The following is a 25,651-nucleotide window of genomic DNA, read 5'->3' as shown; positions in this document are numbered from 1 at the left end:
AGAACTGTAATTAAATCAATGGGAAACTACTTAAGTGCCCATGGCACAATATGAACTATCAGCAATATCAGGTATCTAATGTATTAGATGAAAATTTAAAAAATAGTACAGTTTTTTGCAGTGATGTAATAAAATAGACTTTAATTGACCCGAAGGAACAACTAAAGAAAACAGGGACACTATTTCCTTGGTGTGTCTTTAGATTTACATAGACAAAGTTCTAAATACTTTCTGAAGTAAGATGAAAGGTTGAATTATTATCTACTTACAGGAGTATTGGACTGTTCAGTTAACTTCTGCTCCCACATCCTCAAACGTCGCTCCCGTTCCTTTAGTTCCTGCTCTTTAAAGCTCAGATCACGCTCCAGTTTCTTTAGTCTCTCTAAGGTTGCCTCAATTTCACATCTGCACGGAGACAATTTGTTACGTCTTGTCTTTTCCTGACAGATATAAATTGTTCATAATTCCCACTTGAATGTTAATTAAATGTGAAAGGCTGAAAAGTACAATACTACCTCAAGCAGTTCATTTAATTACCAAATGCAAAGCCTTTCAGAGCTTTAAGAACAACTGGTGATGTTTATACTTGAGAATAACCATAATACCTTCAGTTGAAGAAAAATAACATTTAAAAGAGTAAAATGCCACGTAATAACAACATTTGAAAACCTAAAATGCCGTCTTTTCCCTCAACATCATCAAACATCATCTTATCCATAAAGAAACTGCATTAAGATCTGGTAACGGGACAATCATTAGCAACACAATACTGGCAGTCTAAGAAGCCCATTTGCCTGGGTTTATAACTTGGCTATAAATATTATTTGGACTTATACTCAAAATACACAGAAGCAGCATTGGGGCATTTTTCCCACTTACCTTCCTGTTTCTCTAGGTGAAGATATAAGAGCAAGAATATAAGCCATGATATGAACCAGCCCTGCAAATGCTTACAAATACAAGCTTCGCAAGTTAGGAATGGTTAATAAAAGGATTTGGTTTACTTTTCTCTGCTTCTCACCATACATGCAAAGGTGTGAAAAATAAGAAAGGCAGGAAGTGAAGGCAGTACTCTAAGAAGCTTCAAGATACCTTCTTTACTGGGTTGCATTGCATGTACCTCATCCCTTAAAGTGGTTTCCTTTGACATGCTCTCTGATGGACAGTATCTTTTAAACACATGAACTGAACTGCTCTTGGGAAAGAGTTTAACAAGTTTTGCACTACAAATGCACAGGTGTATACTGGAAAGTACAGAAAAACAATTCCGTCACTAAATTCATCCGCGTTTTTTGCATGTGGGATAACCAAAGAATATCCTCCAATTTGTATCAAAGGTTGTATTTGCATTTAACAAACCATTTCTGTGACTATTTGGGAGACTGGGCACTGCCTGCCACCTGCATCCTGACTATCACTTCAACTCTTTCCTGTTCGCATTGTGGGAATAGTCAATCACAGCATTTTGTTTTCCTCCTAGAAAACGCGAGTTCCTAAGGAGACAGAGATCCTAGAGAGAGCTCTGAAGATTGCTATTGGGACTCTGCAATGCCAAATCTTCTGCTCAAACTTTCATAACATTTTCCCTTCGTAAACACACTGCAAACAAAATCTGCTCCTTCTGATGTTTTCAAAAAGAAGACAAAAGGACTAACAGAGTTAGTTGTCATTTCTATTGGGGGAAAGAAAAAAAAAAGAGAATTATTTCTTCTTGTAAATCTCATGTCCTAGCATAGAATGATTAAGCTCTTCTCCAGTATCAACTGAAAGGAGTTCAGGCATACTCAAATAGCCTATTTAAGTAAATGAAATAATTTAAATATTCCAAATCTTATTGATTTCATATTTTAATAAGACATCTCTGTCAGAGAGTAATGCTTACAAAGTACAGTGAAAGGACTCAGAGCTGGAGTAACTAGCAAACTGTACTGCAAACTCTACCACCACACTTAATTCTACTGCAAAAATCAGCCACCTGGGGCAAGGGCATTTATCACACTTAAATCCCGCTGGGTGAACTGTTCGATGTGGTGGTCAGAACAAATGCCCCTCACGATTATTACATTTCAGATTTCAAGCAAAAATTCTCTCCGGTATTTAGGCATGCAAAGGTCAAGGCTGATCTCTGTGCTGGGTGGAAGGTGGTCACACATCCTAATAAAAGAGACAATAAAGGAACAAAACTAAAAAGCACTGGACAGAAGGTCAGAAAGTGACTCCTCTCCAAACATTCACTTCCCTATCATAAACCCTTTCTGTCAGGTGCAACATATACGATGCAATCTACTGTGGGAACTACAGAGCAATTTGAGGATAGTTGCAAGCACTGCTTTTCTTCGTTTGTCTCTCAACATCACTGCTATTTATATGCAACTCTGTAATTTTTTAAATATGTAAATTAAATTCTCTTTTAAATAACATTCTGCACTAGGAAAGTCCTGGTAACAATAGCTTTCTATATGTCAAAAGTCTATTTTGTGCTGTAATTACCTCTCTTCATTAGACAGAAACTTCTCTTATAATAAAAGGTCAGTCTGCGAAAACAGTTGCATTCTGAAAAATAATTCCACTGTATAATAAAACTGTGTAATTAAAGAGAAAGCTACCGTACATTGCCCAGTTAATGAGTCTTACTTCATAAATGAAGCAGCTTGAAACATTATACATGGCAGGGCATGTGGATTTGTTTGCTTCTATAGTTCTGCAGTCTGAGCTTACTAGCTTTTTGAGAATAATCTCATTCTGTGACATTGAAGAATGTATACTGTATTATTAGAAATTATAATGATAAACAGTCACAGATTAACAGTCACAGATTAAAAACAATGACTGGCACTTGTTTATGTGTCTTGAATTGCTACTGATACACTAATATAAGTATCACTAATAGACTATTTAAATCATTAGAACAGCCGCTTGCAGGGAAAGGATGGAAGGAGAAATGCAGTTAGTATATATGACTAAATGCAGACAAATGTGATCTCTCACTGAATTGGAACATCATTACTTCAATAGTAATTTTTTCCTACTGTAATAAAAGTGACTTGAGAGAGAGCTCCAAAAAGATCACAGAATATAAGGCAGACCTGTGCAACAGTCGCAAGGCAGTTCCCCTATTCGATTAAATAATAAAAGTGTGAAGGGTAGAAGAGTTAGGAAATAAGATACTGAATTAATTTAAGGAAATGATAGAACAGGCAGACTGAAACGTATTATTAATATAAACATCACGACCAGTAAATGTTGCAAGTAAGACCACACTGAAGATAGATCAAAGTGTCATTTATCTTATCACCCCTGCCAGTCGTGTACAGACTCAGCACACTCTCAGTTTTCATGCCAGCCAGTCACAGAGGTTGAAGACCCTGGTTACTTGCTGTTACAGATGCATTTTTTGCATGTCTCTATACAAAAAGAACCTCACTTTGCCTGTTTTTAAGAGTGGGGAAAAAAATGCAATCCAGCTTGTCTGAGCTTTGATTTGCTTTGTTAAATGCAGTACCCCTGTGAAAGTGCAGTATCTGGATCACTAATTTGGAGATCCCTCAAAGGAACAAGCGTAACCTTCGCTTTTCCCAAGCCCACCCTTCTCCAGGGCTCTGATAGCCAGGCTTCATTAAAATTTCCTGTTTCTTGGTAACACATCTCATTCTTTCCCTATTGATGGTTCAACTATCTCCCTGCAAATCACTATGGGATAAAAAATATTAAAAAAATAAACCAATGAGTAAAAGCAAAGATTTTTCAATGCAGAAGTTAAAACACATTAAACTTCTGCGCAACTGTTGTCAGAAATGGTCTTAGTCTGTTTTAGTTTATCCCTTGGGATCACAAGTCTTCCATCCACTTTAACTTGCATATTTTTTGCATACTTTCTGTTAATTTGGCTTAACCTTCATGAGCCTTTCCATGCAGATATGGCTTTTGCATCAGGGAAGGCAGCCGTTACCAGAATTCAGGTAAGAGAGTGCCGCTCTTACCCAGCTTCTGAGCAAGTCCCCACACAGCTTGTGCTCTTTTTCCACTTCGTGTTTTCATTTCAGTTTAATTCAGAAATCATCTTTGCTTTCAGGCAAATCACGCCCCATCATGAATTTGTCTTTTCTTTCTCATATTTCCTTGTCTCAAAAAAACCGCCGCATTTACCTTTAACACAAGTCTCCATGATAAGAAGTTTTTCTGTGACTTGATAGTACCAAAGAACTTTTTGTTTCTGTGTGGTTTTTCATTAACATCTTGTTAGCTATTCCTCATCTCAGCAATTTAGGTGCATCAAAATAAAATTTGCAAAAAATACTTGGGCTACCTGAGTGACACTCCAAGAAATGAATCAATTTAGTAAAAGAACAGAAGTTTAATGTTACCAAATGTCAACTAGTTTAGCCTTTATTCTGCTATATTGGCAAGATTTAAGTAGTTATTTGTTTTTCCTAAAGGAATTTGAGTACTTGCTCATCTTTTAAATAAATATTTTTACTATACAGGGGTATATAAGAAACCACTCACTGGGGGATATTTTTCTTCCAACCCTCCTTGTATTGGGTCTGCTACCAAAACCACAACACGATGTCCAGAGTCAGCAAAAATAATGGTGGCCAAGAAATACAGGTTTATACTTTAAATACCCGACGTTTGTCCCAAGCCTTAGAATACAGATTTGGGGGGCGAGAGGACATACTGATATATTGTAAAAGCAACGCCAGGGATAAAATCATCGACACGTATTTTAGAGCCGGGTACTGGCAAGAGGGAACCCTGAACCCGGTGCAAGGGGCCGCTCCAGCGCGGGAACCTCGCAGTGCCGCCCGCAGGGGAGCGAGGCGGCGGGGCAGAGCTCGGCCCGGCCCCGGCGGCCCCCGCCCCCGGCCGGCGCAGGTCGGCGCTGTGGCCAGGAGGTGGCGCCCCGCCGCCGCCGCCGGTGCCCGAGGCCGCGGGGCTGCCGCCGGCGCTGCTGAGTCAGGGCAGGAGCGGTCCCGGCCCCGGCCCCGGCTATTTATACTCCCACCATGTGACCGGGGGAGCGTCCCACCGCCACCTCACTTTTTCCACTCGGCCGATTACAAGTATACGTCTTGATTTTCCTTGGAAGTCCGTTGAGGAAATCTGGGATGCTGGTTTTGAGATGAGCCTCACCTCCACGCGCTCTTCCCCATCAACCCACCCAGCCCTGCTCCAGGTTTCTGCGATTCCTGCGCTGACTGCAGGCAAGGAATCTTTTAATATTTCTGCTCCCAGCTTACCTGGAGCGGGGCCAACGCTTCTTAATATAGACTGAGGCACGATCGTCTGGTAAAAATCTTCTGCCTATGCAGATCTGTTTTCAATTTTCTTTTCCAAACAGAAGGATGTACTGTGAAGCAGCAAGCTTTCTAACTGCCAAATAAGCTTCGGGGACAGGTTTATTTAAAGTTTCGGCACATACAGAAAATAGGCTGAAACTTTTACTGTAAAACTGTGGCATGTAATAAAATTTTCTCAAATCTCATCTCCATTTATAACCACTGCGGAATAAAAATTACAATCAGCCATACGTAAAATCATATGCTCAAGCAATGCTGGTGTGCTATGCAAAAATATGCCCAGGCCAGCTCTATGCCGAATGCACGGACATAAAGGCAATACAAAGGAAAGAATGCACAAAAAATAGCAGAACACAAGCGAAGACAAATGGAGGTACGATTTGAAAATGGATTCTTTTATGCTCTTTATCCTTTTTTTTGTAAAAAAAAATAAACATACACCTATATACTTCCTATGAAAATTGCATCAAACATAAGTATACCTGAGTTGTTTTGCCTTCACACTACTGACTGAAAATGCGTAATTGGTTTTAAGATGTGAATCACAAAACCATAAATATCATGATACCTAAACCCATGTAATAATAAATATAGGGTACAGCTAAGTGTATTGGCTCCTAATACAAGTTTCACAACATTCTGGGCATTCCTGAAAAACAACAAGGTAAGTTACGTTCTAAAAATACCTCGAGCACAGATATTTTCTACCAATACATCATCGGAGCCTGATGTCTTTCTGAAGAATATGGACTCACACCATTTCAAAGGAAAACCGCATCATTTCAGCTTGGGAGGAAGGAAACTTACCTCCACTCCGCCTTGTTATGCAGGAATGAGTTACACTGGTCTGGAAGGTTGCTGTCATTTGACATAGATTCCAGGATTGAAATGATCTGCTTGAAAGATGGCCTTTTCTGAAGATAAAAACCAAAACAAAACACAGCATTTGCATTCATACACAACTACTACTGTGTAAAACTATTTGCGGGATTTTTTCAATTGAAAGACTGCAAGCAACAGAAATTGGGATGCTGCTTTCTGAACACAGCATCCTACAAGAGTACTGTAAATTTGTAAATGGCTTTGCAGGTTTTTTTGTTCTTTCCATTGAAGAAAAGGTTGGTTTGGGAAGAGTCACAAAACTGGTAGGACTCACACCTTAGCTTAGTTTCCCATATCTACCAGTAAAACCTTCTGGTACTCAGTAAGAGCATTAAACAACATTAGTAGCATCAATAACCATCAAGATTCTTAATTCTAAAGAATAAAGATTTCCTCAAGCTAAGAAGGAAAATACTCCCAGAAAGAGAAGGCTGGACCCATTAACAACTGGTAATTAGCCAGATGGCCTTTTACAGGTAGTAAACCCAAACTCTTTAATGTGTGAACAAGCTATTTAGCTGCCCATCAAAAATGGGTTTCTGGGTGCAGTTCCTTCCTGGCGGAGGATGACAGACTTTCCAGAAAAACCTCTCACTTAGCTATCTCAGGAGCAGCCGGGGAAGAAGTGAGGATGGAGGCAGCTGAGCTCATGTCAGCCTTGGCTCTTCTGTCTTGGGCTCATTTACTGAACTTTCTGTTCCTGGGCTCTCCATCCTGCACCCACTGTGCTCACTAGTCACGGAGAGCAGTTAAAACTTCCTGTATTTTTTACTTTCCCCTTAGTCCCAAAAGGAAGCTATGAAGCAGGATAATAACTGAAAACTGAAAAAGCCTCAGTTAAATGTGTTTCTTGAAAGAGCGCTGACTCTGTTAGTCTGTTTGACAGACCCCAGACAAGGTTGAGACAAAAGGTTGAAACACAATGTAGATACATAATAAGGGGATGATGCACATTCTCTCTCTATCGCGCCTGTAATTATACCATTTCTGCTAAAATTACAGATGCTGCAATTAAAACGTGCATTTTAATTTGGGAGCACAAAAACAATTAGGAACAATGCTGAGGTGTCTCTCCTAGGAAGATCCAAGTGATTTCCACATTATAAAAGAAAGACAATTTCTTTATTTTAAATGTCAAACAGCATGAAAAAGTGTCAAATGCATAACAAAAAAAAGACAAGCTCTCTTATACTGTAACGCTGCACTATTTGGCTGTAACTGGAGGCTTTGTCTGTCATTTTTTGGTCCATCTCCATGATTTCAGGCAACGGGCAGTTGGATGAGCTACGCAGATTTTCTTTGCAACAGGCAGCACTTGCCCCAGCCACCATGTGCTTACGCAGTTTGGCCCCCAGCCCAGCGTCCATGGAGAGGCGATCGGGGCGTGCTGAGCAGCATGGCAGCAGGTGCCTATTCGGCAGCACATCGCTTGCACTTCTTCATCTAGTCGCAGTCTGGAAACCCAGCAGAGTCACCCAGCATTTACAGGGGGCTGGGGAAGCAGCAGTCGTGCCCCTACACGCATGATGCTGCTGGACCTGCTGTGGCTGAGCAGACTCCCTGAACACGCCCTGGACAAGCACAAACCTCCCTGGACAGGGAGCATGCCGCGCTACGGGGTAGAGAGCGCAGAATTCATCAGTGGCACCAACCGGGACAGACAACTGCGGTGCAGTTCTGGGGAAGGAGAACCTTCCAACAGCCCTCACACACTTCTTGTTGCTACAGCTGCATCTCTTGTAACCACGCCAGCGGGTGCGAACTGTTGAGGGGATTCAAGAGCCTCCCAAATGGTGAGGAAGCTGCCAGATGGGAGATTGTGGCTCCCACTAATACACCCGGGTACTGCTGCTGCTACATACTGTCTGACGGACTGGCAGGTGTGTAATGTGCCTTCACTAAACTAATCCTATTTTCAGGAAGAGATGAAGGGCAAACATCCCCATCCTGCATTAATTACAATATTTTATGACTTACTTAGGATACTTTTACAAAACACTTCCATGAGTTTTGCTTGCTCCTCCTTTCTTGGGGGTATGCTGGGAAGTATAGGGCAGGGCTGACACTGAGCACAGTCAACACTATTATCAGGCTTGCCCTGAGTAACTAGAGTGGAGATAATGACAGAGAACAGGGCTTTTGCAAAGGGCGGGTGAAAGCACAGACTGACCAATTTGGGAGGAGCAGCAACACACACTCTTCAGGTCCTACACTACAGGCAAAGGAGCTGTTGAGTTGCACAACTAGAGCTGGAACACATGCACAGTCACATGGTACCAATAAAGCTTGTACATCTCTGGCTGTGCAATTTCTGTGAACAGCCGCCAGCCACCCTGTCAGCTTTGTAGCTGCCAGATTTACAGGTACCAGCTTTCCCTGGAGGCAAAGCTGACAGTAAGACAGAAGCCTACACTGCCATGTGGGCTTTGTTGGTTTCTTCCCCTGGGCAAGAATAATTTCAGATTTAATGAATACACTCTAAGTGCAGACTGATACCTTGGTTAAAACTGGCAAGAAGTGACATTGGGAGCCCAAGCTGAGAAGCTTTTAAAAAAAAAGAAAAGTCTTATTTGCAGTGGATGACTGCTTAGCACTTTCTAGAAAGTCAGGCATCTCAAGTCATTCCCTGTAAGAGATTCTTAAAATATCAAGGCATGAGTCGCCTTTGAAAATTGTTTCCCTTTATATCTCTGATGTCTCATACAAAAATCTTTAAAATATATGCCCCTCTAGAAATAATTCTGGCTAATGTTTTCACTGTTTCCTTCCACTCAGTTTTTCTTACTAAAAAGGTCTCCATAAAACCAGGATATTTAATCCATATGCCTTTCCTTTCTTGCTGCTTCTCTGTCCCCAGGTTTCTGGTTTCTATTAAAATATTCAGTAATTTATAAACATCTTTGATGTTAAAGTGGGGATGAAATGAAGGAACAGATGAAATGAGAAAGAACCACTCACCTGTGTTTCAAAAGCAAGTATCCCCAGTAAACAAAGGCATCAGTGATGAGCAACCTTGTTTGTACAATTACCTAGTACGCAAGCAAAATTAGCTTGCTTGGGTTTTAACATGTGGATTTTAACAGGTGGAAGTAGTTACTTAAGATACTTAGTTACCACAGAGATTGTTCTTTAATAATTAATAAATTAAAATAATTAGTAAATAACATTTTAGTAAAGTGCTCTGAACCCACTAGGGACTGTTCGTTTCAACTAGCACAGTTGAACCACTAGTCTTCATACAGTTTAAACTGTATGTCACAAATATATTACAAATATCACGTGGAGCATAGCACTACAGACATTTTTCTCCACATATGAAGAACTTCTTAAGAATTCAAAGCAAAGTTTATAACCCTGTCCATTCCCACGAGGAAGTTACGGTGTGAGCAGTGTCTGACACTCCAACTGCTCCGCAGCAGCTCTCCAAGTGCGTTCCTCAGCCCCACAGGAAACGCACATCCCTCTCTTCTCAGGGGTAGGCCACCTAAAGACACCTCGTGCTTTCTGCAGGCTAAAAGTACGCATGTAAGCAACTGCTTTTGAGCGGCTGACATCTTCAAGCTCACCCCCGCCGGACCTTCAGTACCTTGTTCATGCATCGACTATCTGATTTTCTACAGCTAATCCTGGCGAAAAGGAAACGTTTCACAGAGCAGTATTTGAGAGGAGCGTGCTCCATCTTTTGGCTCATGCAGGCCACACAGCCTTTTATGAAGGCACTTTGAGAGCTGTAAGTAGCGACCCTTTCCCGACACGTGACCGAATAAGTCAGTCACATGCCCAAGCTGTGACCAGAGATTACTCCATTTCAGTCACGTGAACAATGCATTTATAACTGCCTAACTGAAAAGAAGCTGCATGAAAAAAGCAGCGAAGAGCAGACTGTCAGAAAAACCTGTCTAACGTGAGAGTCCCTCTTTGCACACATCAGAGACGCCTCTGGGAACAGTGCTCGCAGCAACCAGCCCAAACTCGGGTGAATTGCTCAGAGACAGAAAACTCAACCTGATGGCTGGGCATCCCTCTTTTACAACATGCAGATCCATCCCTTTCCTTGAAAAACAGCAACGGCCTTCTGGACGCTTATATACCTGGCTACAGCAAGCCAGAGAGTGAGCTGACCTAGTATGTCCTGCAATTACAGAAAAGAAACTCCAATAATTCTTATTCTGTGGCATTTGGTAGCGATGCTGATGCTTGGGAGTAGGTATTAAAAATACATAGTTACCACTGGGAAGTGTTCTTCAGTAATTACTGACCTAGAACTTAAACAGTCTACTTGTAGATGCAAACGCTCACAGATTTTTCTCCTCTCCCTTCTGTGGAGAGGATAAAGGGGGATACATTAGGGGAATGGCATTTAAATGGGTGTTCATGTGGAAACCACACGCTGATGATGCATCTCAGGCTTCCAGATCCATTATGTAGAAAAGCATCTCCTTGCTTAAAAAAAAAAAAAAAACCTAAGAAGGGAAATCTGCTTTCTCATATTGCTCTTCTATGGCTACTCTCTGGTGACAGGTTCTAGCTTTAGAGCACCTAAGTGCTATTATTGTCCTTGGGATTAATCTTAGTCTCTAAAGTAGTAGCTAACTTTTTTCTGAGTTTAAAGGAACTAAGTTCTTGCTGGTGCCTTGACTTGAGAAAAAGAGTATAATTTCCTTTCCTTACCTATCCTTTCCTCTCTCAAATACCTTCATATGCAAAGGAAATGGATGCTAATGCTTGGTAATAAAGCTAGTACGCCCACAGGCTTTCCAGCCGGTTTTATGTACAACAGGATGGTAGCAGAGTCAATTTAAAGAAGGTAACTCCTATAATCTACAAAAGCTTTTACTGAGTAAACATTCTCTTAATTTCCCTTTTAGTTTATTCTTGTAGGGGCAGATGAATAGTGACGATGGTTTGGCTTTTTAATTTGTATTTTTACTCTATTTTCGGTGTTAAACAGTGTATTACAGTACTTCTGTTGTTATCTTATTAGGGTATAATCATTATAAAGCTCATCATTCACAGTCCTAAGGGAAAAGATTAGGAAAGGTTTAACGTTAATTTAGAATGTGTTGCTGCTGTTCCTACCCACATTTTATGGATTAACTTATTCTTTACATGTTTTCAACACAAGGAAGGCATCAAAGTTGGACCTTGAAGTAGATATTTCATATGTGATGCTCACACACATCCAAGAAAGATTAACTATCAACTACTGAAAGAAAATAGAAAAGATCAATTTTTCACTTGCTCCAAAATGGCTACATTCTTGCCATCTCACTCCATTTACAGGCATTGTCTTGAGTAGTCAGGTTAGTTAATAGCATAACAGCTCTTGATTAAAAGGGAAAAAGAGACATTTAGGTATAAATACGTAAACACATTAAAAAAAAAAAGTTTCAGCTATCTCCGTGAAGAAACGTGTCTACTAGTATGCAGCAATGGTGTTAGCTGGGACTTGTCGCCCAAAGAAACACTAACACACATAGCAAAACAAGGTGGGGGGTGTGTGTGTAGAAATCAAACACAAATTAAATTACCTTTGAATCAGCATCCCAACACTGGTGCATCAGTTCTGCGAAACTTCTGGGACAACTGCTTGGAATGGTTAATCTCTAAAGGAGAGAGAATGTACCAGTTATTTCCCTTTAAGCTGCTACTAATAGATTTCCTATAAAAGCAGTGCAATTAAAAGAAGTAAAACACACTCTTCTTTCTTTTCAATGCAATATAAAAACTGCAGATAGACATATTAAAAAGAAAAATCAAAATTACTAACACTAGCAAGATGTACAAATTTAATTAATAGACCTATAAAGAAGGGATGGAACAAATGTACAAACGAAGTTGCTTAAGAAAGCTTGGCGACAAGGAAGCGAAAATGAGGCAAACAGCTAAAACATAATAGTTTGTGGAAGTTACTGCATGGTATTCTAAGATGCTAGTCAAGATAGGTATAATGTACAGCCTGCCTTAATTCCTTTCTCCCACACAGATGATCCAGCTGTAGAATACTATAATCACTTTTGATGTAACAAATAGCTGAAATATAATTACATTAAGTGAGTTAAAAAGAGTTAAGTGAAGCTCTGCATGACACAAGAGACATTTCATGAGCCTGTGGTCAGAAGGATTAATGAGGACATGCAGATCTCAGAGAGCACTCACAGAGCACAGTGAACTCGTATAAATATTTCCTGATGACTGAAGACAAGGAGTTGCTGGTTATAGCCAGGACCACTGACTACAGAGAATTAGTTTGAAGCTTATTTGGTTTCCTTTGCTGAGAGTTTTAAACCATGAAAAGATTCCCTCAGTCTTAGAGGACTTTTAGTTTAAAAACTGCCTCCACATTGGAAAGCCTAAAAGCAAATCCATATACACACACTCAGATACCAAAGCCTCTCCAGTTGAGACTAAACGTGCATCCCAAAACATTACACATATAAGGAGATCCCTTTGCTCTCGCTAAGGCAGTTAACTGACTTCAGATGTTTCATACTAAATTAAAAAATATGTAGATAAAAAAACCAGTTCCTCAGTGAAATGGGTCCAAATATAACAGGGGTCAAGCTAGAAAAAGGGTTCCCTGTCCTATAACAGGTGAGAACCAGGTATTACATTCCTGTTCGGACCAACCTGCCAGGAAGACTCTTTGATCTGTCCTACTCTTGGCATTTCAGAAACAAAGCAGAGCAAGTTATGTCAAATTGTACCATTGTATTACTGCAACGTGACCTGCAAAGCCTTGCAAGCCACAGCAGCCAAAGGAAGAGTTAACAAATTCTGCTGCACGAGCATTTGAACACCATGAAAAATGGAAACAGGAGATACAGAGCCAGGGCACCACAGGAGTATGATTATTGAAATAATGTAATACCTTAAGGTGCAAAGCTTTCTGTGCAAGAAATACACAGAAATTTGTACAATGCATAAACAAATTGTACTGGTGCTTGATCTCTGGTTGAGTCATTGGCCTAAAAATACACTGGCTAGTCTTGCTACAGTATTTGTCTGTAACCCTCGCTGTCCCGGGAGGTGGAAAATCAGTTGCAATCACTACTTATATGTCTCACTTGTGCAGAATGTTATGTCACATATTATAGAGTCCAAAAGTGTCGCATTATAATAAAGATGACATTTCTCAGTGGTAATTTATTATGAGATCATGCCTAGCATAATCTGAACTCTCATGTTTTACTTTTCTGGATTAAAAAATATATATAATTATATCAAAACTCTACCAGAATAAAAATAACACTGTGAAATTATGCAGAGAGTTGAAAAAGACCCATACAGAATCATTAAAATCCACTTCATTTGTTGGGTTCAGGCTTTGCAAAAGGGGATTTTTCACCCTACGCAATTACACTTTGGCCTCAGTCCCACACTGATTTTAACAAGAGACTTGCAGGGCAAAACATGAAGGACTGGCTCAACAGTGATTCAATTCTGTTGTGAACTGGAACCACACAACCTCATTGATGTCAACAGCTTGAACTAAGAGCAGAACCTGACCCTCACACTTGCTTTGGGACATAGAAACTATGAAGAAAAGTAGCACAAGCTGACTTTTACAAGGCTTATGCTGGGCATGTTCCCTAAGTCATGGCCAGAAAAAATAAAAACTATGTAAGCAAGTGTTAATGCCCTCTAAGCTCCCAGGCACCCTTCCAAAGAAGATGGCAGCAACAGGCTAGTGGTACCCGGCAGACAAACAGCTGGCCCTGAACATGTCATCCCTTAGGTTTTTTCAGCCATGAGTAAAATAGTCATCACGTCCGCATTTTGTTCATACTGTATTCTACACAGTTCCTTGCTCTGGAAAACTGTACAGAAATGTGTGTTGTACCCTCTGACATCTTTCAGCATATGACTACATCTCTCTACAACATTCCCAATGCCAGTCTGAACCCCTTATGTAAAGCTGCACATGGTAAGCACAGGAAAGAAATACTGTTGATGGAAGGTTTCATGGTTCCTCCTTCAAACCTAGGAGAAAGAGTCTCATTGTGCCTCCTGCTCTGATAAACTCTGTAGAAGACCACAGTCTCAATCTCCACACCGTTAGTGCAGCATTTCTAACTAATCAGTATGTCACAGTATCACTCACTGGAATTAATCCAGTCCTCAAATAGAAGAAAAAAAGGGAAAAAAACACCAACAAAAAATATTAAACTAAGAGGAGGAAACCTAACTCCTCTGTTTAACTCTGAAGCATTTTGAGAAACAGTTTATGTAGAATAATAGGAATCTGTATTGTACAGCCACTGCCTCGCCATTGTAATGTTTCCCAAGCTTCCGCTGTGTCTAGATAGAGGAGGTTTCATCTTTGTGGAGGATTTCCATGCTTGTCTGTGTGTGGTACAGTCACAACTTTAAATGTTTTTTAAATGTAGTTACTGTCTTTGATATCAAGGGACTATGTGTTCAGATATACGCTCACATGTCCAACTAACTGAAAGCCTCAATTTGTGACAAGAAGAAAAGCGAGGCTGGGGACACTGTACAAACGGTGTTTACACCACTGAAGTGCTTTTGAAATGGAAAGACTCTGCATGAGGAGGCTTGCAGCTATGCCACAGCCTTGCCGATACCAGTGAGGAGCTCATCTTCAATGTAGTGTTGAACGTAGGTGGCAAAACTGTAATTTCTCTCTTTTTTTAAAACTATTTTTTCCTCTTTTATTTTTGAAATTTTCATCTAAGCGGCAGTTTCTTGTACTATAGTGACTCCTGCTGGGAGAGTTAAGTTGAAGTAGCTGAAGGTCTCTTACAGATATATCAACTCCCGGCCAGTAAAAAGATGTCCTAAACGCAGGAGATGGAGTTAAACTGTTCCCCTACCTTGGACGCAATGGCTTCTTTCATCACTAAGAACAAACCCCTAGGTTTTACAATTGAGACTGAGAAACTAGTACAGTACTTGTACAATTTTTGATCTACAGCATCACGACGTGAAGCTGCAACAATTAGATGTAAAGGGTCCATTCATGAGGAATAACATCACTTTGACCCTTTGTGTTAGCTCCTACTGCTAATCTTTCCATACGCGTGAACTTACTTTCAATTTGAAGAAGATGAAAAAGTCTTTTGCAAAACCCCAATACTGTTTTCTGATCTATGTACCTGAATGTAGAAACGTAGTCTTACCTCGTTTTTTTCCACTACAAGCCAAGCTACTTGTAATCCTTCCAAGCCTTTAAAGGGGACCTCCCTTGTTAGCATCTCCCAGAGAACCTGGAACAGAAAAAAAGAAAAGAATTTTTATTTCTGTACTTTGTATTTTAAATACATTATTAAACCTTGATACAGCACTATTCTGTATCCAATTATCAGGCGACCAGTTTCCATTTGCAGGAACTTGGACCAGTGTTTGCGTGCAAGATCCTCTCACTAAATTAATTTGAATGTTTCTGCTTTTTCCTCTGCAGAAAAGCCCACATGAAAAACTGGGTTGTGTGGGGTCTAATGCCTGCAAATTTGTAGAAAATGCTTTTTACTTTCTTTGTACACTATAAAGTTCATATTTGGCAGTTGAGACTTGGGAAGACAATGAACTCCTCCTCTCCTTCTCAGCCCCAACTAGGCACATCTTTGCTCTGTAGTCATTTTGCATTTAAAAATATTTCTATATGATTGCAACTAGTGCTTCTCAGTAGTCAGAATATGATCCAAAAGGTATTTTGCTCCTGTGATATGCCTATGAAAATATTAAATATAATCTCGCAAGCAAAACTGTTTATCTGCAAGTATGTTGTTATGTTAAACTAAATGATATACAGCATTTAAAAAAATTACTCTGTTCTCCTCAATATCTTATAGATACACTGTCCTTAGATATAGAAAGATCTCCTAATTTTGTATGCTTTTAGCATTTTGGTAACATAGCACCAAGAATCTAAGCTACTCTGTAGAAAAGAGTTTGGCATCACCAAAAAGGCTTCAAGTCAATGAATCCAACTTGCTTTTCTGCCATTGGGACTACATATTGGACTTCAACCGAATTAACAGGCACTTTTTACCTTCACTTGTATATGTATCTTTTTTGTCGTCTTTTTTTTTTTTTTAAATCAGAACCTATACGTATCCTGTTACAAATATCTACATACAACCTTTTTCTTCTGCTTATATACAAAGCATATCAACAAAAAAGGCATCACTTATGTAGGATCTGACCAAACGCATTAAGATCCTTATGCTCTATAGCCTCACTATTTGGGTTAGTACCCAGGCTTATTCCAGCTATATCATTTTGAATGGATTCTGGCCAGCTATGAAGGTAATTAGAAAGAAAATGTGAGAATATTGGCAGATGCTGCTCAAGCAGAAAAAATGCATTGAAGCAGAGTTGGGCCTTTAATCAAGTGAACAGGGTACTCCATCAATATACCTATTTGAATAATTCTGCTTGAGTCAGAAGACTGATTAGTAAAGGTAAGGGTATCTTGGAAAAATACGGAAAAGGATAATTTTCCTGAGAATAAGAAATACTCTTATTTCTTAATAAGGGAAAGCTATCATAGAGGTATTCAACTCCTCTGTTTGCCTCAATTCATTCCTTTCAGAAGAAAAAAAAAAAGCACCTCAATTTGTAATCACCTCTCTACTGGTAGAGAAGGAAATTTAACTGTAAGAGAAGGAAATAATTTAGCAGTCCCATGTACTTCAGACAAAAAAGCAATGTACAAAACAGCCAGTTTAAAACAAAAGCCCCTGGACCAAAGCAAACATGCAGTTGAGCAGCCTTGCAGAACCACCTCATCTGTACGGCTGTACCAGGAAACCACAAAGAAACTCGAGTTGCACGGCAGATAGAGCAGTATCTAAATACATCGTCCAAGTAAAGAACATAATGAAATACATGTTAAATGTCTCCAAGAGCCTTGAGCAGGAAAACTCTACTGCTCTGCTACCTTTCTTTCAGAAGACTGCAAATTGTAAGGGTTGTCTCATTTCATTCATACACATAAGTTTGTGCAGAACATTTTACACTGAATTTCTTTATCATGACACCTTTAGTGTTTATTTCCACTGTCTGTACAGATCACTGCCTTCCTAAGCCAACAGTGCTAGCTTAAAACACTTCAAGACTGCACATAGTTCAAGAGAAAAACAGCAATCTGACACAATACAAAGAATTCTTCTTAATGTCTTATTTTTTACTAATAGTAGAAGAAAGTAACAGATACAAAAGTGAGATGTCAGAAATCCTTGTATTTATTTACACAGGTTTAGAAAACGTTCTAACAACAATGCAAATTTCATGTTTAGGCCAATGGTGTAGAGAAAGCCTTTCCTTCCAATGATGACGTGTCTCTGTCTTCAGTTTTATAGAGGTTTCAACCCCATCTCATGAACCATCAGCTAAGGTAAATGACTGCATTACCAGTCTTTTAAAAAGCAGCAAATGGGTATCTTCTGCCTTCCCATTTGTCTCTTCCTGTTCCCAGGGTCATTCAGCAGCAGAAAAAGCACCTGAACCTGACTTACCCCAACCTCTTTACTGCGAGGTGCACTCTGTTCATTTTCAGAACTGGCTCCCCAGCTCACCTCACATGGAAATCAATCTATCTTCCATTGCTGGTGTAATTTAATTGATAGACATGGTTCACTCCCCCTCCTCTGATGGCGAGGATCACCTGCTTTCCTTGTCACATCATATCTCTGTGATGATGGACAGGAGGTGCTCACAGAGAAACAGCCAAGCTAGACACAATGATGGAAAATAAAGCACAATCTTTTAATGCAGTGGTTTGTAAGCTCTGGCCTCTGAAGATGTTGGGCTCTTCTTTGCATACAGAGAAACAGAAAGGACACACAAATGTCTGAATGTTCATCCTATACATGAAGCTGAGAATAAGAATTATGCGGTCTTTGGAAAAAGCTGACACACTTACTTCTGTCGGCTCAGCTGTGTGTTTCAATTCTTATCCTCTCAACCATGTGACAAGAACCAAAAGGAAGAAGAAACAAACCAACAAAACCCCCACATCCCCACCCCAGTGCAAAGTCAACAAAGATTCAAAGTGCCATATAGGATAGGGAACACCCAACAAATTAGTAATTTGAGAAAAAGCACACACTCTGAACATCTTCACTGAAAAAAAGAAATGTTTTCTCTTATTAGGAAAGCATTTACAGATTAGGGTCAGGAGCCACAATTAGCAGAAGTACAGCCTGAGCAGAAAGGGTTGCACTCTAAGAGGTACTGCCCTTAGGCATGAAAATTAGGTCAGCCTTCTCTTCATTGATCCAAGGGGAAGTTAAAGATCTCATAATTCTTTTCAAAAAGAGTAAGGGATAACCCCTGGAGCTGGCCAACATTCCCTCTATAAATAACGTATGTTCTCATAGCTAAAGCAATGTATGAACTATTGCTAGGAGCATAACAGCTGCTACATTTAATGGCAGTCTCTATGCTACCAATAGCCAATTAATGGTTTTACTTTTTTGTTCTTGTAAGTGTTAAAATAATTCAGCTACATTGCATAAGCTTTCTATGATTAAACACATTTATACTGATACATGAACACGCACTGCAGTGCACGACAATTTTGCCAGGATAACATATTGTGAGCATGTATCTTCATGATTTCAAATCAGCTTTTAGAGTGAACACTGTCATTCCACAGACACTTTTATATCTGGAAGAGAAGCAAGGAATCGTTTCTGAGCAACACACACGATAGCATGTGAGTCCAGTTCTGGGTTGATCACTTTTAACACCTGGTATCTATTGTTTAGAGTATGGATTTGGAAATGGATTAGAAAAGAGAATCACAGCATGGCTGAAGGAAAGTGTAATATGTGTCCTTCTGTTGTAATAAGTCTCCTGGAACATTTAGTTTTAGCATTTCATGGCAGTATTATAAATTACTCACTATATATCTCAGAAAGAATATATAGACCTGTTTAACCATCCACGAAGAGTAGGACAAACTAATCTGAATGTTAGCTATAAACATGTATGCAACACAGAGAGGAAAATTCATTTCAGCTGAGGAGCAACTCAGACCTGTAAGGTTGCAGAAAGACTTGGACACTTCATGGAAAAAAGCTCTTGCACACCTTAAGAAATATATTTAACATCACAGACTTGTTTGTAGAAAGAAAAAAACAATCAGGAATAAAAAGTAGCAGAAAAGAAATTAAAGAAAACCACGACGAAGGCGACAAATGTTGCAAACAGAATATCTATTCCTAGCATCTTACTAGTTTACATTTGAAAGGATTCTGTTCTTTGTTAACAGGACTTTAACTGAAGAAAAGCAGATTTGTCTCTGCAGCACAAAAGCTGCTGGCAAGTGTTACACTTTGAAAAGGGATTCTTCAAATTTTGTTTTTATAGAGATAATCATTTGAAGAGGCAAAAATACCCTTTCTAAGATTTTTTGTTTTCAGTCTCCTAGCTAATTCTCTGATAGTCTAACACTTATTACGGGGAGATTCCAACTTTCAATGTTATATTCGGACAATTTCTTGCTGGTACAACCCCATTATGTCAGTAATTTCATCAACAGAGAACTTGGGCTACTGCCATTCTTCATTTCTACCCCTGTATCTCCTCTGAAAACGATGGTGTTCCAAGACTGGAGTTATAAAAAGATGAATTCATTCCTAAGTGGTTATGAATTTATAAGCTTCTACCCACAGCAGAACACATTAGCTCAAAAACAATATATTAAAAAATGTGGGTCAAATATTACTAGGCATACTAAAGTAGCACTATACACCCGTTAGCACATTAAAATACTCTAGTAACACTGAACTGTTTTCATATGGAGGGTAGTTGAGTTTTACCTCCAAGCACAGAACCGTCAAGGAGCTTTACTTTTTGGACAAGGAAGAATAAACTGTGCGCGACACTGTTCCCAAGGCTCTGGCAATACTTGACATAGTAAGGTATTAAACAATTTCTTACCTTCTCCCACTTCTAGAATGTTACTTAAAGTCAATTCACACCAAGATGAGTATGTGAGCAGTTTGAGCTGTACGACCATGTTTGGAATTTCTCCTCTAACATTTTTGCTTTGTTTTGAAACTGGAATGTTTCCCTTCAGTGGATAATATGTGATTGCTTCCAGTAACAGTTTACATTAACATTTACATTTGTTGCTTATGTTCTCTTACTGTTTGTGACTTAGTTCAGTTAAGCAAGCAAGGATTTTGAATCTGCCAACATAGGCTTTTTTCCCTCCTTGCAAACCTTCAACTTTTCATTTGTAAGTGACACCACATCATCTCTCATTTTTTTTCCCCCACTATAAACAACTGTTTGGCAAAAAGTTTAAGTCATCTTCCATTGGGACATCAGCTTAGTTATGTATAGCCATAGGTGTTAGCTTAAAACCACAGTGCCGCCCTCACATCTATCTCCTCCCATCCCTCAAAGAGAAAGAGGCAGTACTTGACAGGTACTGAAAGAACTCCTCATTCTGCCATCGACTGTTGAATCCAAACCCAAAAATGGTTAATGCACAGATATGCATGGAAACTGCAACCCCACTCACTTTCCTTTGTCCCCCACAGCATTCACTACTGTTCTCTGTCAGAGAAAGGCTACAGGGCTAAGGCACACAATTCGTCTGACCAGTTCTAACCTATTTTGTATTGCAGAACAAAACCAACTTAAGAGTTTAACTGTGGACAGAGCGAAAAAAATCACATTACTGTACCTGCAAACCTGACATTCTGATGAACTATAACTGATTGTGCACTCTTCAGCAAAATGGCAATGCCATGCTGGTCTTTTCTGTATTTTTAGATGGGGCCTCTACCTCCACAAGAGGTACAGTCCCTATTCTCACAGCTAATGATAGCAGGGTCTTTTAAACAATTAAGCATGGAGAAGTGGCTTACTTTTTAATACAAAATCAGTGACATTCCATTTTATGGAATCCTGTTATACCCCTATTGCAACACCACCTTTTTCTCTCCTGTTCCACTAAAAACACAAACAGAGATTCATGATACAGATGGTTCAGTGGCTCCTGCAAACCTTCGGACATACGCTGAATACTTGTGGTAAAGCATGCGCTTCCCACACTGGCATGCTGTTAATCTGATCAGATAAGGATCTTACTAGACATGCAAGACACTGTTCTTCCTATCATTTTCAAACATGTAATTATAAATTATGGGTCAGTCTTAAAAGAAAGTGCGATATTTTCTGTTGTCCTTATTTAGAATTGTTGTTCTTGCATCACACGAATTCTGTCACACTGCAGATCATCTACACACAGGGAAATGAGAGGCACTCACCACTCCATACGAGTATGTGTCACATGTTTCAGACACTGGGAGACTTTGGATAACTTCTGGGGCCATCCATGGAAAAGTACCCACTAATGACATGTGTGTTGTATGGGAGTGGAACCTTGAGGCACCAAAATCACAGATCTGGCAAAAATAAATAAAAATTAAACAGATATTAAAGTATCAACCTCATTCATTAGGCATCAAAACATCGAGTCAAGAAGCAGAATCTCCCTACAAATAATTAAAGTGTTCATACCTTTAACACACCATCAGCAGCTATAACAACTGAAAATGAAAAAATGATAGGTTACAAGAATGCTATTAAAAATAAACACAATACAGTTTCACAGCAAAAGACTTTGCATTGTATCAAGAAAAATGATCCTACAGTGAGTCAGCACCTGAACATGAACACATGCATGATTATCCTGGTTTCTTTGAGAAGCTTTAGAGAACATCTGCTGAATACCTGCAAGCCTCTGAACAAACACAAAACCTTTCGGGCCTTACTGAGTTCAAAGATAGCAACACAACTATAGCTGAAATACAGATAAACTCCCTTCTCCCCAATGTCGTTAGAAGAAGCTCTCTGAAATATTCATTAATAAAAGGAGAAAACTTACAGCTGAGGTGAGATCTAGACTTTTTTTGACTATTATCTCCCCTTACGCATTATTAAAATCTGTGTCCCTCCTATCCCACTACTAGTAGTGAAAGTTTCCGTTAAAAGGCAATGTTCAGCAAATTTCATAAATGGTCATCAACTGCCACGTACAGATTAACCAGAGCAGCTCCACACGAGTGTGTATTTCTCAAAAGCATGAATATCTGTCAAACCTCAAAACAGGCCACAGTAAAGACAAGATTTTCAGATAAGAAATAATCGGCCTTATCCAGTCTATTGTGTTTGGTGTCTGCCAGCCTTTCCTGGTACTCCACCTTTCCAAATAGAAAAAGGAAGTGAGGAGTGTCCAGGCAACATCTGACAGCTGATAAAGATGGGTACGATTGTGGTCAGCAAGACACAATTTGAAAGAGGCCTCCCCAGTGCTCTAAATGATGCCAGGGACATCTGAGCAACGAAGCTCAGACAGGCTGAGGAGGACAGGCTCTTCTGTGCCTCAGCAACTCCTAGTGCAGCTTGATGACAGCCAAGGCATTAGTTAGTTAGTTCTGCATGTTCACAAATCTTAAGTACAGATTTAAACACTACATTAACAGGTTAATTAACAGTAAATCCAGAGTGTTTCAGTGTTTTGCTGCTTTACCATTCCTGGACTTCAGATCCCTGTGGATTACTTTCACTGGAGCTTCCATGTGTAAATAGTGCATTCCTACACAAAACAAAGGAACAATCTAATTAGGTAGGCTGAGCATGGTCATCACCTATCAGCAGTCATGTCTTCTGGTTCCCATTAATTGTCCTCATTACAAGTTGGTAGACCTGTATGCCATACCAATATGCTGCAGGAGAAGCAAAGCTTCCTTCCCATAATCTACTTCGCATAAAAAATACTAAGCAAAGCTCATATATCCCTCAGAGCATCTATATGGGTATGTTAATGCTTTTTAGGGTTATATTTAGTTATTTTCTCTAAGGTGTTGTCTACACAGGGAAGCCAAGATATGAATTTAGTGTTCATTCATTGGTTTACACCAATTCTCGTGTGGTCACAGAGAACACAAAGTACAAAATAGCTTGTTCTGCATTATTATATGAAGAATTTCAGTATGCTTGCTGAGAATAAGCCCTTAGCTTCCTTAGATGTCCCAATTCAAATCAAACATAAGGATAATTATGTACTTTACCTCATAATTACTCTACATTAGCAAAATTATCCTCTTGGGACTCAGGGGCAAACGAGAAGTAAAACTGGCTCATAGAAGCCATTTTCACTCCAGAAATTATTTTGGATTCATAACAACCATGGAACAGATTAAAAAGCAAAGTGAATGGTTTTTTCCTTTTTTATGTTTGGGGTTTTGGTGGGTTTTTTTATTTTGGTTTGTTTGGTTGGGTTTTTTTACAATTTGAATAAGTAAGTATAGGAGGGCTTTCCTGACTTCGTAGGGAAAGCATCTCCAGCTGTACACTTTGCTGGCTGTGTAGGATAGTAATGCTTACCTTTAGCTATGTCAGTTGCCCACGTCATGATATGATCCATATCCATCTCTTCACTTTTGTTACTATTAATGTAATCAAACAGTGAGCCAGCAGAAGCATACTCTGTTAAAAAGCAACAACAAACAAACTCGCATGACATTTTAAAACATTGCACCTAAACTGAAAGACCTAATGGAAACTGCCAGTTCCAGAAAGCAGTCAACCTCTGGCTTAATGACAAAGAATTTGGGTTCAGCAGCTAATATAATTAGTAGTGTAGTAGGAGAGTGGTAGTTTGTTCTGATTATCCCAACACAGATATAATCTACTGCTAAGGGTAAAAAAAAAAAAAAAAAAAAAAAAAAAAGTACAATCATATAACAACAGGCATTAAAATGAAGTGACATTAGAAAGGCCTGGCATCAAGAAAGCTCAGGCAAAGCAGTTCAAATTCCAGAGTTAAAGGTTCTGGATGCTCCTTGTTCAGGATCAACAGGCCTTTTCCTTAACTTCTCTCAACTACACCTACAGTAATCCACAGCAGGATTATATGGGTAAAAACAAGGGCTTTTGGGCCTGTTGGTATTTGCATAACAAAGGATAATTTTTATTTTTTTAAGTAAAACCAGATGCTAAATATATAAGGTTCTGTTAGGAAGAAAGAGTTTGCAAAATTTTCTTTTCCTGTTTCCCCATGGAGGAACAGAGTAGCAGATCAAGTCATTCGTTTGTGAAGAAATGGAAGGATGAAACTAGAGGTCTCACCCAGAGGTAAACAGGCCAGATTTCCATGTGCTGCACGTCATGTTCAGCAGCCTAAAGGCTGTAGATCCTCTGCTTAGTATTTATTAAATAAGCTTTATGTTTATTCAGTATTCATTAAATAAGCTTTATGTTTATCCAGTATTCATTCAGGTTTCACCGAAAACACAGCAGGAGGTTCATGAGTTGAAGCAGCTGATACATTTGCTTTTATCTGGTTGCCAAGCAGAGTGGGCACATGCCACCCAGTGTAGCCCAAGTAGCACAAAGGCCAGGGGGGATGCAAGGAGCAACTCCAAACTTTTCGTCCCTCTCTCCCAAGGCTCCTCAGTGTGCTTCTCGGGCAGAATTTAAAATCTACTCACAAGACTCCTAAAATCTTCATACCTAAGGTGGCAAACCAGGTGGTATACAACTGAAATGCATAATTTTGGCCATTTCCAACCAGCCACAAAATCATTCCCTCTAAGACTACATCAAACGTATCCAAATTGTTGTTAATATTAACCAATGTACGATACATGATAGGCTAAACGCATAAAAAATAAACATTGCTCCTCATCAAGGGAATCAACACCACTAGGAGATTGCCACGTGGAAAAGGAAACTCCAGGAGGAGACTGAATCTGCAGCCTACAACACGGTAGACCATATGAGAAGAGTCCAGTGCTAAATGAAAGGAAAAAGGGAGAAAACAGGAAGTCCTTCGAAAGTAAACACTCAAGTGGCAAGTTAGTTTTGCATCATTACTGCAGGACCTCCTGCTGAAAGGAGCCTCTGCAGGAGACAGAAGTGTTGCTTCTGATGTCACTGAAAGAGGAGTAAGCTGCTGATCTGCACATTTCCTCAATGAAAACATAAGCTTTTTTTACCCATGATGTCATCATTGTCTTATAAATGGGTTCTTCAGGAATAGGTTGGCTGCATGCTTTGCATGCCTGTACAATGCATAATTTGATCCACCAGGGTCAGGGACAACTCAGCTGCCCGAGCCCTTTGCCACTGTGTGAACGCAGGCAAGTAAGCTTCAATCAACAAAGCTCCGTCCTTTAGTATTTCTTCTACATATTTATGGTGCCACAGGTTTTTACTAGGAGCTTATGGATTCGGAATTCATATCGCGAGGATAATTTTCTTTCAAAAATGGAAAAGAGCTTCTTTTTTCTAAAACAAATACCTCTGAATGCCTGAGTGGGCCCACCCTGTGACGGGCTGTGGGATACACCGCACGTTTCTGTGCGGACAGGGGGCACAAGCTCCAAGAACCTTCTGGGAGGAGGCAGCTGTGGTCAAAAACCAGATCTGAAAGCTAGGCATCGAGATTGCTGTTGACAGGGGCAGCCAATGACATC

At 39.7% G+C, this 25,651-nt stretch overlaps 1 protein-coding gene across 5 annotated transcripts in view; it reads right to left on the bottom strand.

Moving 5' to 3' along the window:
• MAP3K20 (mitogen-activated protein kinase kinase kinase 20) overlaps window positions 1–25,651 on the bottom strand; it is a 94,139-nt gene that overhangs the window by 34,427 nt on the left and 34,061 nt on the right. For all 5 annotated transcript variants that reach the window (XM_054830905.1, XM_054830906.1, XM_054830903.1 and 2 more), the window contains exons 4-11: window positions 23,559–23,660; window positions 22,702–22,767; window positions 21,690–21,718; window positions 21,437–21,574; window positions 15,326–15,412; window positions 11,714–11,788; window positions 6,108–6,214; window positions 270–405 (exon numbers count right to left, since the gene is read on the bottom strand). In XM_054830905.1, coding sequence (XP_054686880.1) covers window positions 270–405; window positions 6,108–6,214; window positions 11,714–11,788; window positions 15,326–15,412; window positions 21,437–21,574; window positions 21,690–21,718; window positions 22,702–22,767; window positions 23,559–23,660 — 740 coding nt within the window. The remainder of the gene's footprint in view (window positions 1–269; window positions 406–6,107; window positions 6,215–11,713; window positions 11,789–15,325; window positions 15,413–21,436; window positions 21,575–21,689; window positions 21,719–22,701; window positions 22,768–23,558; window positions 23,661–25,651) is intronic.

Source organism: Grus americana, chromosome 6, assembly GCF_028858705.1.
Source record: "Grus americana isolate bGruAme1 chromosome 6, bGruAme1.mat, whole genome shotgun sequence".
In the NCBI taxonomy this organism is placed as follows: domain Eukaryota; kingdom Metazoa; phylum Chordata; class Aves; order Gruiformes; family Gruidae; genus Grus; species Grus americana.
Note: the sequence above shows the minus strand (reverse complement) of the source record. Positions and strands in the feature narration are given on the sequence as shown.